Genomic DNA, 14,052 nt, shown 5'->3' on the forward strand with positions numbered 1-14,052 from the left:
TGCATCCTGTGGATGGTACACACTGCAGCCACAGTGCGCCGGTGGTGAAGGGAGTGAATGTTTAGGGTGGTGGATGGGGTGCCAATCAAGCGGGTTGCTTTATCTTGGATGGTGTCGAGCTTCTTGAGTGTTGTTGGAGCTGCACTCATCCAGGCAAGTGGAGAGTATTCCATCACACTCCTGACTTGTGCCTTGTAGATGGTGGAGAGGCTTTGGGGAGTCAGGAGGTGAGTCACTCGACGCAGAATACCCAGCCTCTGACCTGCTCTCGTAGCCACAGTATTTATGTGGCTGGTCCAGTTAAGTTTCTGGTCAATGGTGACCCCCAGGATGTTGATGGTGGGGGACTCGGCGATGGTAATGCCGTTGAATGTCAAGGGGAGGTGGTTAGACTCTCTCTTGTTGGAGATGGTCATTGCCTGGCACTTATCTGGCGCGAATGTTACTTGCCACTTATCAGCCCAAGCCTGGATGTTGTCCAGGTCTTGCTGCAGGCAGGCTCGGACTGCTTCATTATTTGAGGGGTTGCGAATGGAACTGAACACTGTGCAGTCATCAGCGAACATCCCCATTTCTGACCTTATGTTGGAGGGAAGGTCATTGATGAAGCAGCTGAAGATGGTTGGGCCTAGGACACTGCCCTGAGGAACTCCTGCAGCAATGTCCTGGGGCTGAGATGATTGGCCTTCAACAACCACTCCCATCTTCCTTTGTGCTAGGTATGACTCCAGCCACTGGAGAGTTTTCCCCCTGATTCCCTTTGACTTCAATTTTACTTGGGCTCCTTGGTGCCACACTCGGTCAAATGCTGCCTTGATGTCAAGGGCAGTCACTCTGACCTCATCTCTGGAATTCAGCTCTTTTGTCCATGTTTGGACCAAGGCTGTAATGAGGTCTGGAGCCGAGTGGTCCTGGCGGAACCCAAACTGAGCATCAGTGAGCAGGTTATTGGTGAGTAAGTGCCGCTTGATAGCACTGTCGATGACACCTTCCATCACTTTGCTGATGATTGAGAGTAGACTGATGGGGCGGTAATTGGCCGGATTGGATTTGTCCTGCTTTTTGTGGACAGGACATACCTGGGCAATTTTCCACATTGTCGGGTAGATGCCAGTGTTGTAGCTGTAATGGAACAGCTTGGCTAGAGGCGCAGCTAGTTCTGGGGCACAAGTCTTCAGCACTACAGCTGGGATGTTGTCGGGTCCCATAGCCTTTGCTGTATCCAGTGCACTCAGCCGTTTCTTGATATCACATGGAGTGAATCGAATTGGCCGAAGACTGGCTTCTGTGATGGTGGGGATATCGGGAGGAGGCTGAGATGGATCATCCACTCGGCACTTCTGGCTGAAGATGGTTGCAAACGCTTCAGCCTTGTCTTTTGCACTCATGTGCTGGACTCCGCCATCATTGAGGATGGGGATGTTTGCAGAGCCTCCTCCTCCCGTTAGTTGTTTAATTGTCCACCACCATTCACGACTGGATGTGGCAGGACTGCAGAGCTTTGATCTGATCCATTGGTTGTGGAATCGCTTAGCTCTGTCCATAGCATGTTGCTTCCGCTGGCCCTCCGACAGTGCCGCACTCCCTCAGTGCTGGCCCTCCGACAGTGCCGCACTCCCTCAGTGCTGGCCCTCCGACAGTGCCGCACTCCCTCAGTGCTGGCCCTCCGACAGTGCCGCACTCCCTCAGTGCTGGCCCTCCGACAGTGCCGCACTCCCTCAGTGCTGGCCCTCCGACAGTGCCGCACTCCCTCAGTGCTGGCCCTCCGACAGTGCCGCACTCCCTCAGTGCTGGCCCTCCGACAGTGCCGCACTCCCTCAGTGCTGGCCCTCCGACAGTGCCGCACTCCCTCAGTGCTGGCCCTCCGACAGTGCCGCACTCCCTCAGTGCTGGCCCTCCGACAGTGCCGCACTCCCTCAGTGCTGCATTGAAATGCCAGCCTAGATTATGTGCTCATAAGAGGAAATTGGCTTGCCTTGGTTTCAAGCGCTGGGTTGCCAGGATTCAGGGGGTACGTGTGGCCTAGACCCTACGCTCAAATCCTGGAGTGGGGCTACAAGCCACAAGCTCCTGACTCGGAGGTGAGAATGGTACCAAGCTAATACCTGAAGTAGGAATTTAGTTGGGGAGGGATGGTAACTGGGGGCGGTGGGATACAAGACAGTTACAACAAAGCAGTTTACTCAGCCCAACTCTTTAACCCCTCCCTTGGCTGAACAGTTGGGCATTTGATCTATGAGCGAAAATGGAACCGTACAAAGGACCGGTCTGTGCGGGAACTTGGAGAGCTCAGAGGCTGCCTTTGGCGGATGGTCAGACTGACTCCTCCCACTGTTTGTGTTCTTGTGCAGTGATGGGAATCCATTTTCTAGGAACAAGTCACCGTGATTTGCTAGCACCCAAAGCTGTGTAAATGGAATGTCCAAGTTCAATAAACTGTATTTGCGACAATAATCCGTCAAAATTTATTTTTCTAACTCTTCAAGGTGAGGAAGCATCCTGCAGAATGGAACATTTATTTTTTGTAGCATGTGTCAGATTGAAGCACTCCTGCGTCAGAAGCAACATAGACTACATGTAGAATAATCCTCTCTCTCATTACAGCAGAGAACTGAGAGGGTAAACGTATCAGGAAAGAGTGATCAGGCCTTTTCTCTACAAAAGAGATGGCTGAGGGTTGACCTGATAGAGGTCTTTAAGATTATGAAAGGGTTTGATAGGGTAGACGTAGAGACGATGTTTCCACTTGTGGGGGAGACCACAACTAGGGGACCATAAATATAAGATAGTCACTAATAAATCCAATAAGGAATTCAGGAGAAACTTCTTTACCCAGAGAGTGGTGAGAATGTGGAACTCACTCCCACAAGGAGTAGTTGAGGTGAATAGTGTAGATACATTTAAGGGGAAGCTCGATAAACACATGAGGGAGAAAGGAATGGAAGGGTGAGATGAAGAGGGGAGGGAGGAGGCTCGTGTGGAGCATAAACACCAGCCGAATGGCCTGTATCTTTGCTGTAGACTCTATGTAACTATATCAGTTAGGAGAAGATCTAATAGACGTGCTCAGAATTACGAAGGGTTTTGATAAAGTAAACAGCCAAGCATTATTTCCACTGGTCCTTGAGTTTGTAACTAGACGGCATAAAATTAAGATCATCGGCAAAAGAGTGAAGGGAGAGGTGAGGAAATATTTCTGCATGCTATGGGTTTTTGGGAAATGGGATGCTCTACCAGAAACAAGGGTGAAACAGAATCTCGGGTGGATAGAGAGAAACTATTTCCTCTGGCGGAGGAGTCCAGAACAATCTGTGTCCTCTGGTTAGGGGTAGGTTAGACCCTTCGACTAACGGGAACATTTACATTATCGAAACCCCTCATGATTTTGAACACTTCCATCAAATCTCCTCTTAATCTTCTCTGCTCTGAGGAGAACAACCCCGGCTTCTCCAGTCTATCCACGTGACTGAAGTCCCTCATCCCTGGAATCATTCTAGTAAATCTTTTCTGCACCCTCTCTAAGGCCGTCACATTTTTCTTAAAGTGCGGTGCCCAGAACTGGACCCAATACTCCAGCTGTGGCCAAAACAGTGTTTTATAAAGGTTCAACATAACTTCCTTGCTTTTGTACTCTCATGCCTCTATTTATAAAGCCCAGGACCCCGTATGCTTTTTTAACCGCTTTCTCAACTTGTCCTGCCACCTTCAAAGATTTGTGCACATATACCCCCGGTATCTCTGTTCCTGCACCCCCTTTAAAATTGTACCATTTAGTTTATATTGCCCCTCCTCGTTCTTCCTACCAAAATGTATCACATCACACTTCTTCGTGTTAAATTTCATCTGCCACGTGTCCGCCCGTTCCACCAGCCTGTCTGTGTCCTCTTGAAGTCTATCACTATCCTCCTCACTGTTTACTACACTTCCAAGTTTTGTGTCATCTGCAAGGAGGCATAACCTTAAAATTAGAGCGAGGCCGTTCAGGGGTGATGTCAGGAAGCATTTCTTCACACAAAGGGGAGTGGAAATCTGGAACTCTCTCCCCCAAAAAGCTGTTGAGGCTGGGGGTCAATTGAAAATTTCAAAACAGAGATTGATGGACAGGCAAGGATACGGAACCAAGGCGGGTAAATGGAGTTGAGGTAGCGATCGGTTATGATCTAATGTGAAAGGAGTGATGTAAATGCAAGATTGTTCTCTCCCTTTCCAATGGCGTGAATCCGCTGCGTGTGAGCATGGGGAATCGTAATGTGATACCGCAACAGAAATGGGACGATATTTTAGCGGAGCTTCCATGATTTCCGTGAAGCCACTGTAACACAGTCGGGCTGCTCTCCTTTTCTTAAATTCCTTTTTAATTGCATGTTCCGAATTTGCATATGGAAACACCACAGCTGTGTGTTTACAGTACATAACGCTTCTAATAGCTTTGTCCTTAGGCAATTAAAAGCTGTTGTTCAAGGCTATCATTAACCAACCCGACATCAATGAATCCTCCACCTACTCTGTCTTTTTTGGGGTTTTTCATGCAATTATGCGTAATTATATGTTAAACAGACAATGTCCATCTTGCTCAGGAGAGGAAGGAACACACACACACACACACACACACAGAAATATCTCTTTTCTTCCCTCCCATTCAATAACAGCAAAAACACTAAACTCATGGACGAGACAAGTGCTGACCCGCCTGCAGGTTCACAGCCTGCCTCACCTCCCACATGTATGATTTGACACTCCGGTGCATTACTGCACTCTTGGAGGTGCCGTCTTTCAAATGAGATGTTTAACCGAAGCCCAGTCTGCCCTCTCAGGCGGACGTCGAAGATCCCACGGCCGCTATTTTGAAGACGAGCAGGGGAGTTCTCCCTGGTGTTCTGGCCAGTAGTTTTCTTTCAACCAACATCAATAAAAACAGATTATCTGATCATTACCACATTGCTGTTTGTGGGATCTTGCTGTGCACAAATTGGCTGCCACGTTGCCTACATTACAACTGTGACTATACTACAAAACGACTTCATTGGCTGTAAAGCGCTTTGGAACGTCCTGAGGTGGTGGAAGGTACTGTATAAATGCAAGTTCCTTCTTTCTATTTATTTATATATCACGTGGACTTGTATCGAATGCGTCTCCTATGCTGCGTTGTGTGTGTGTGTGTGTGTGTGTTGTGTGTGTGTTTTGCCCTGTGACAGGATCTCCCCCTGTAAACAAGCTCTGTGCTTAACTGAAGAGATCTCATCTTCAATAAATAAGCAAACAATTTAACACAACTGCATCAGGCTCTCCAAAGACAATGAGAGCAGTCCTGCCCAGAAACAACTGCAATCTGAAACCCATCTGTGGGGAAATCACACGAAGGAAAATATGACCCAAATAACCAATTTTATTTTCCCATTTTTCCCTCCCCTTCCTGAAGACCTGATTCCTTATTGGGTATCTGATAGTTGCAGCCCTCCATTCCCTTGTGGTCTTCTTCATGTGTGAGTCTAGTCAGCGAGCGTCACCAACCGTGTGGAATGCATCGGAGCTGGGCCCGATCTTTGACCTCACGTGCTGACCGCAAACATGCAACGTCCAGAAACTCGTTATTAGGAACATAGGTACAGGAGGAGGGCATTCAGTCCCTCGGGCCTGTGCCGCTATTCAGTTAGATCATGGCTGATCAGTATCTTAACTCCATTGAGTTAAGATACCTTGGTTCCATACCCCTTAACACACTTACCCAACAAAAATCTATCAATCCCAGTTCTGAAGTTTTCAATTGACCCCCAACCTCAACAGCTTTTTTGGGGGAGAGAGTTCCAGATTTCCACTCCCCTTTGTGTGAAGAAGTGCTTCCTGACATCACCCCTGAACGGCCTAGCTCTAATTTTAAGGTTCTGCCCCCTTGCCCCCCACACCAGTTTCTCTCTATACCCTATCAACTCCTTTAATCATCTTAAACACCTCAATTAGATCACCCCATAATCTTCTATACTCGAGGGAATACAAGCCCAGTCTATGCAACCTGTCCTCGTAATTTAACCCTTTTTGCCCCTGTATCATTACTGGACAGTGAACGAAACAGGAACCAAGGCTGATCTTTTCCCCTCTTCACAACCCAAGGGCACTGAAGCCAAGTTTGGTGGGGACAGCACGATGCTGGATGAGATCAGATAACCCATCACAGACATGGGACTGACCCTGAGACTTGGCTGCCATGGATGGCTCAATTCTACATTGGACAGTGCATTTATCAACTGAACCATTAGGGCAACTAATAGTCTATTTGGCCTACTCAACAAAATATGAAAAATTATTATTGAAGCCTATTATTAATATTCTTTCCACTGGAATATTATAAACCAGAGCAGGTTTGTGTTAAAGTGCTGCAAGCAGAGTACCTCAAGTACTAGGCCCAGTTTTGGTCAAGATACAAAGGGAACATTTAAGCCCTGGAGGCAATGCAGAGAACAGCCAAGAGGCTGATCTCAAAGTCAGAGGAGGAGCTATCGGGGCAGACTGAGGAAACTGAGGCTCTTTCACATTGAAAGTAGGTGACTGAGGGGGAACTATGAGTGATATCGAACAGATAACCCCCCAGAGCACTAATTCAATATAAGACGGTAGGGCAAACAAGACTCGGGAAGGATTTCTTAATACAAAGAATGACCAGCGGAGGCAAAGGCGGGTCATTCAAGGGCCAGTTGGGTGTTGAGATGGGGGTGGGGTGGGGGGGGACTATGGGCTTTTCTATCTGGATGGGTGAGTTAAGATGGGCCAAATGGTCTTCCATTTATTTATCATATGTCAACACCCCTTTGGTCGACAAATCTTTGGGTTAGCAACTTGTTCTGGAATTTTCCACGTGGCATAAAGCCATAAAAACCAAGAACTTCAACAAAGCACCTTCCAGGAAGAGAGAACAGAGCATCATGGGAGGGACGATGAGGGCAATCCGTCGGAAATAAGGCAACGCCAACAGAACCAAGCAAGATCCCGCCCCTCCCCCACCTTCCCACAGAAACCCAGAGACACAAAAATCACGGACGAGCTGCTTTTAAGCCTTAAACGTGCATTAGGCACACCAAAAGACTTCAAATCGCAATGCATCCATGTATTGTCCAAGGATCACCGTGCGACCAAAACGTGCAAGATCTTCACAGAACACATGCACACAAACTCTTCAAACTTGGTCTCCCGCAAGCAAACTCCATTAGACTCCACGATTTGATCTTGCAATACTCTGCCATTTTCTGTCACCAAACCTGAACCACTCGTTCATTAACCAGCTTTTCCAGCTTGCAATGGAACTGCTCTCTGCCACTGCTTGCCCAGCACGCAGGTCATTAAAACACAAACAGAAGAAAAGCTGGAAATATTCAGTGGGTAAGGCAGCATCTGTAGAGAAACCAAAGTGAGTCGGTGGACGTTTCAAGTCTAAAGGCCCTCGGAGTTCTCAAGCTTCTGTCACTTTACAGATGCCGCCTGACCTGCTGAGTGTTTCCAGCTTTCTCTCCTGTTTGCTTTTTCAGGTTTCCAGCATTCGCGCGGTATTTTGCTTTTCGTTTCGACTGGTCGTTAAACCTCCCAAATTAAACAACCAGCTGGTCACTACACAATGACCCGTGTAAATCGAGTATTAACAAGTCTCATAATTAGCACCAGTACAATAACCAGGTCAAATTAACCTCTCAACACAGCGTTACAGAAGAAAACCTTGGATTGTCTCGATCTGCAGAATTTGACACTTAATTTGGGACTTGGTTCTGAGCCGTACAATTCCGTCCTTAGTTTTTAATTATTTCATCATTCTCAATTTTCTGAACCATAGCCTAATGATTGTCTCTCAGGAGGTTTAAGTAAACATTTATCGACTCAAAGGATAAAGAATACTGGACAGCCAGGAGTGAGTTGCAGTCTACAATCTAACCATAACTTTGGAAAACAAATACCTGGGAGTGATTCACAGGGTGGAATCCAGACTGAATGGGATCTTTCTCTTCCCTCCCTGTAAGGAGGGGAGGAGCTTAACCCCCAGAGCAACATGGCTGAGATCGATAACCAAACATCTGAAGTATCACTTATTTAGGGACATCGGAACAGGTGTTCGAGCCTGCTCCACTATTCAATTGGATCATAGAATGAGACAGCACAGGAGGCCATTTGGCCCATCGTGCCTGTGCCGGCTCTTTGAAAGAGCTATCCAATTAGTCCCACTCCCCCTGCTCTTTCCCCATAATAATTTTTTTCCTCATGTTGCCTCTGGTTCTTTTGCCAATTACCGTAAATCTGTGTCCTCTGGTTACCGACATTCAGCTATTTTAAATTTAATTTAGCTGTTCTGCTGAAGGGTCACTGCACTTTGTTACATATCCAAATATATATGCTTTACCTGTCATGGCAGATTGTGAACCTGAAGCCGCTGTCCCTACAAAAGACCAGATCTGTAACTTAACTCCATTTATCCGCCTTTAGAACCATAGAAAAGTTACAGCACAGAAGGGGGCCATTCGGCCCATCGTGTCTGCACCGGCTCGAAGAACAACCAGGTGCCCATTCTAATCCCACCTTCCAGCACCCGGTCCGTAGCCCTGCAGCTTACAGCACTTTAGGTGCAGGTCCAGGTACTTTCTAAAAGAGTTGAGGGTCCCTGCCTCTACCACCAACTCGGGCAGCGAATTCCATACACCCACCACCCTCTGGGTAAAAAAGTTTTTCCTTATGTTCCCTCTAATCCTTCCGCCAATCAGCTTAAATCTATGTCCTCTAGTTCTTGAACTCTCCGCTAGGGGAAACAGGTACTTCCTGTCTACTCTATCTGGGCCCCTCATAATTTTGTACACCTCAATCAAGTCTCCCCTCAGCCTCCTCTGCTCCAAGGAAAACAACCCCAGCCTATCCAATCTCTCCTCGGAGCTGCAATTTTCAAGCCCTGGCAACATTCTTGTAAATCTTCTCTGCGCTCTCTCCAGAGCAATTACATCCTTCCTGTAATGTGGTGACCAGAACTGCGCACAATACTCCAGCTGTGGCCTTACCAGCGTTTTATACAGTTCCATCATTACATCCCTGCTTTTGTATTCTATGCCTCGGCTAATAACGGAGAGCATTCCGTATGCCTTCTTCACAACCTTATCTACCTGTACTGCCACCTTCAGGGACCTGTGCACATGCACTCCAAGGTCTCTCACTTCCTCTACCCCTCTCAATATATTTCCGTTTACTGCGTATTCCCTTTTACTGTTTGCCCTCCCTAAGTGCATTACCTCACACTTCTCCAGGTTGAACTCCATTTGCCACTTTTCCGCCCACTCCACCAACCCATTGATATCTTCTTGGAGTCTACAGCTATCCTCTTCACTATCAACTACACGGCCAATTTTTGTGTCGTCTGCAAATTTGCCAATCATGCCCCCTACATTCAAGTCCAAATCATTAATATATACCACAAACAGCAAGGGACCCAACACTGAGCCCTGTGGCACACCACTGGAAACGGATTTCCATTTGCAAAGACATCCATCGACTTTTACCCTTTGTTTCCTGTTACTGAGCCAATTTTGGATCCAATTCGCCACATTTCCCTGTATCCCATGGGCTTTTACCTTTCTGACCAGTCTGCCATGTGGGACCTTGTCAAATGCCTTACTAAAATCCATGTAGACAACATCCACTGCACTACCCTCGTCAATCCTCCTTGTCACTTCCTCAAAGAATTCAATCAGATTTGTAAGGCATGTCCTTCCCTGAACAAATCCATGCTGACTATCCCTGATTAAACCATGCCTTTCCAAGTGACAGTTTATCCTATCTCTCAGTATTGATTCTAATAGTTTGCCCGCCACCGAGGTAAGACTGACCGGCCTATAATTGTTCGGCCTTTCCCTCGTACCCTTTTTAAACAATGGTACTATGTTTGCAGTCTTCCAGTCCTCCGGTACCTCCCCCGTATCTAGTGAGGATTGGAAAATTACCCTCAGAGCGTCTGCTATTTCCTCCCTGGCTTCCTTCAATAGCCTAGGAAACAATCCATCCGGCCCTGGTGACTTATCAACTTTCAAGGATTCCAGTCCCTCTAGTACTTCCTCTCTCGTTATGTTTAACTTATCCAATATTTCACACCTCTCCTCTTTAACTACTACGTCTGGATCATCCCTTTCCTTTGTGAATACGGAGACAAAATATTCATTTAAAATCCTACCCACATCCCCTGCTTCTACACACAAGTTACCCTTGTCATCCCTGATAGGTCCCACCTTTTCCTCAGTTATCCTCTTGTTCTTAATGTACTGATAAAACATCTTTGCGTTTTCTTTGGGTTTGCTGCCGATCCCTTGATACCCCTACCATTTAGAACGAGACTCCCTCTTTCTAGTTAAATAATGTAAACATATGGGTTTACAAACTGTTTCGGTCAGAGATCTCACCCCCAATATATACTCGACCCCAATAGCACAAACACCGGAGGCAGCAGATTGTGCGGACCGAATCCTGTGGCCTCTCATTCCCTGGGGAAACACCAAGGATTTTCAATATACAGCAGCATTGTGTGGCTTGGATGAGCCTTACTTACAGGCGCAATGTTGAAGTGTGACCAACTCATTTCCAAGACACCTTGATCAACGGGGTTCAATTCGCCAAGATCGCGTCAACATACCTTTTACAGAGATGTTGGGAGGGGGCCCCTCGATCCTCAAGTTCCAAGGGGGATCCCCCAGGTTGGCAAAGTCTCTCATCCGGAGATAGCTGATGGTTAGCCGGATGATGGAGGCCTTGTCCAGTTGGCTCGTGATGGCTCCTGGGAGTGGAAGCATCTTTGCCAGTTCGTAAAACTCAAAGTTTTCTTTCCCCCGACGAAAGCGAGCAGCATTGCGAGACTTCTCCTTCCGTAGGGCTTGGAGACTGGGAAAAAAAGGAATTCTGTCCTTAGTTTTTAATTGTTTCACCATTCTCTACTTTTTTTTCATTTTTTCTTGTGCCCAAAGTCAAGGGAAGTCCATGCTGGTTAATAAGCATCTCTTTTATTGTTGAATGAAACCATTAAACACTCCCAGGGCAGGTACAACACGGGTTAGATACAGAGTAAAGCTCCCTCTACACTGTCCCATCAAACACTCCCAGGGCAGGTACAACACGGGTTAGATACAGAGTAAAGCTCCCTCTACACTGTCCCATCAAACACTCCCAGGGCAGGTACAGGGTTAGATACAGAGTAAAGCTCCCTCCACACTGTCCCATCAAACACTCCCAGGGCAGGTACAGGGTTAGATACAGAGTAAAGCTCCCTCTACACTGTCCCATCAAACACTCCCAGGGCAGGTACAGCACGGGTTAGATACCGAGTAAAGCTCCCTCTACACTGTCCCGTCAAACACTCCCAGGGATTTAACTGATCTCAGATTGGACAGATATTAATCCCACGTTTCTGGAAGGCTTAGTTCCCACTTCTGATTACTATTCGCTGACTGCTACTGGAAAGTGCTTTTGTGTGGACGTCAGAATCAGGCTGGATCGGAGTTGGCTGTGAATTCCCCCATGGTTGAACAGCCCGGCGACACTCACTGGCTCAGCTCACAGATGCGCCAGTTACCAGGGGTTGCCAATGTCGGCAGAGCTGTCCCACAGTAAGAAAGAAATCACTCGCTCCTAATCGCAACTTCTAACATCGCATATAACAGTCCTTGAAGTGCAATGAATTACTTGAAGTAAATAGTGAGCACCATTAAGAGAAATTGTGGGGTGGGTGGGGGGGGGAATACTGAACAGATAGGGGAGAAAAAACCTGAGATAAACGTCTCCGAGTCAGTCGCAGGCTAAAGAGGAATTCTCTTTTTGAAAAGTAGAAAGTTGGATACACGCCAGGAAGGGACATAAAACCATTACAATATTTACACAGCTGCAGGGAGAAAAAATACTAACTGGAATGTGTAAAGCTGCTGCGATCGCTACTTCTGGCGTGTCACATCAGGAAGAAAGTGTACAAGGCAGCTTCAGAAATAAGCACTCTACATCATTCTAACGAATGTACTGCAATTCCGGAGAGAGCTGTACACTGTATTTTAGAACGTCCTTCTGGAGTGCCACTGCACATGAAAAATTAAAAAGTATGGTGATGTGTTATGAGAAAAAAAAAGAGTTTTATAATCTTCCAAGATTAGCATGCCAAGTAACAGCTGGATGTTAAATATACAGGGGTGTTATATCTGGTAACACACAGTGGCATATTATATAGACAGGGGGGTTATACTGGGAGTGTTATATCCAGTAACACACTTTGATATATAATATAACCAGGAATGTTATATCCAGTAACACACTGTGATATATAATATAACCAGGAATGTTATATCCAGTAACACACTGTGTGTTATATAGTCCGTGCAGGAGCATATACCCAGTAAGGAGTGTTCTCTCTGTAAAACAGTAATATTTTTCAGTTATATCCACTCCTCCTGTTAGCTGACCCCATGATCACACTAGTCTAAGATCATGACGGTGAAATACTCCCAGCTTCCTTCCTTTCGCAGCACAGTTGCAAAACCACTGGACCAAAGCAGCATCCAAATCGAGGAACACAAACTCCATTGTGTGTTAGTGCAGCGCGCAGAGAAAAAAAATCATGATCTACGCAGCTGTGTTTTCAAACTGAATACGGCTCAGGTCAATGACTAAAGACACTACGCAATGTGGTGCAGGGTCACAGAGACCAGGAAACGTGGCAGGTTTGATCCCCAGTCTGGGTAGAGTTTGCTGATCTCGGCTCAAGCCAGCAATATGGCCGCTGCAGTTGGCCTCAGTGCCCCTGGGCTACTCAGCAGGGGAAAAAAAAACAAAATCAGCCAAATTTCCTGCTCCTAAGTCACTGGTCGGTGAAATGGACAGAATCTTTAGGCCTGATTTTAACCCCCTCCACCCAGCGGGTATGGTGCGGGCAGGGGGTTAAGATGGTGGAGGGAGATTAACACCACATTCCCGACCCCCCTCACCCTCCCCCATTTTAACTTGCCTGAATTCAGGCACGGGAAGGCCGCCCGCCCCAGAGGAGCGGGGGCCTAATTTAAATGGCAAAGTGGCGTCCAGATGACATCATTGGGACGCGCCCGCCATTTTATTCACGGGTCGACCCAAGGGCCGCACAGTTTTGAACCCTGGCAAAAGCTGGCGGCAGGAGGCCCAGATGTGTTCATTTTTATTTCCTTTTTATAGGTTGCTTGTGGGCCAAGAGGAGCAGGAGTTCTCTGCCTGGCCCCACAAGGATCCCTTGGGCCTCCCCTGCTTCGGGCCTCCCCTCCCTTCCCCCAATTGCAAACCTTACTGATCACCCCACTCACTTCCCAGTTCTGGGACTGTTTCAGCAGGTCCCCAGTGGAGGCCTGACCCCACCCTCCAGCCCTGAATTTCGATTCCCTCCCACCGGCGGTGATGTCACACTCGTCGGTGGTGATGTCACTCCCACTGACGGTGATGTCACTCCCACTAACGGTGATGTCACTCCCACCAACGGTGATATCACACCCACCGGCGGTGATGTCACTCCCACCGGCGGTGATGTCACACCCGTCGTCGGTGATGTCACTCCCACCGGCGGTGATGTCATTCCCGTCGGCTTTGGCGGGAGTCAGTGTCCTGATACGCAAATGAGGCCCGGGAGTTAAAATGGCCCAGACGTCACACTGAACTCATGGTGGCCTCATTCTTCCCCACAGAAACTAAAACTGAGGTGTTCAACGGGAGAAATAAACATTATCCTCTAAGATACTACATAAGGGGGTGTCCCACCACGCCAGCGGGGGAGATACTTACAGGGATCACATCTCAGGACATCAAAGGTTCGATCGCCTGAGGTGCTCTCCTTATGAGTGCTGCTCCCTCCTGGGAGTGATGGATCAAAGTGGGGGGGGGCATGTTACTGATGTATTTTGTTTGGTGATCTCCTTCCCCTCCCCCAATGCAGAGCTCAGGATGTGGAAACGGAGGAGAAGTAAATAAACAGAGTTTTCTCGATGTGGTTCCTAATGTCCCTCAGCAAACAGCACAAAACTTGCCCTAATTTGCCCCTAGTTGACG

General features: G+C 47.5%; 1 protein-coding gene across 1 annotated transcript in view; it reads right to left on the reverse strand.

Annotated features, from left to right (window-relative positions):
* Nucleotides 1-14,052, reverse strand: part of npas1 (neuronal PAS domain protein 1) — a 247,928-nt gene that overhangs the window by 152,781 nt on the left and 81,095 nt on the right. The window contains exon 3 of the mRNA XM_067974834.1: nucleotides 10,643-10,887. Coding sequence (XP_067830935.1) covers nucleotides 10,643-10,887 — 245 coding nt within the window. The remainder of the gene's footprint in view (nucleotides 1-10,642; nucleotides 10,888-14,052) is intronic.

This window comes from Heptranchias perlo, chromosome 41 (genome assembly GCF_035084215.1).
Source record: "Heptranchias perlo isolate sHepPer1 chromosome 41, sHepPer1.hap1, whole genome shotgun sequence".
NCBI lineage: Eukaryota > Metazoa > Chordata > Chondrichthyes > Hexanchiformes > Hexanchidae > Heptranchias > Heptranchias perlo.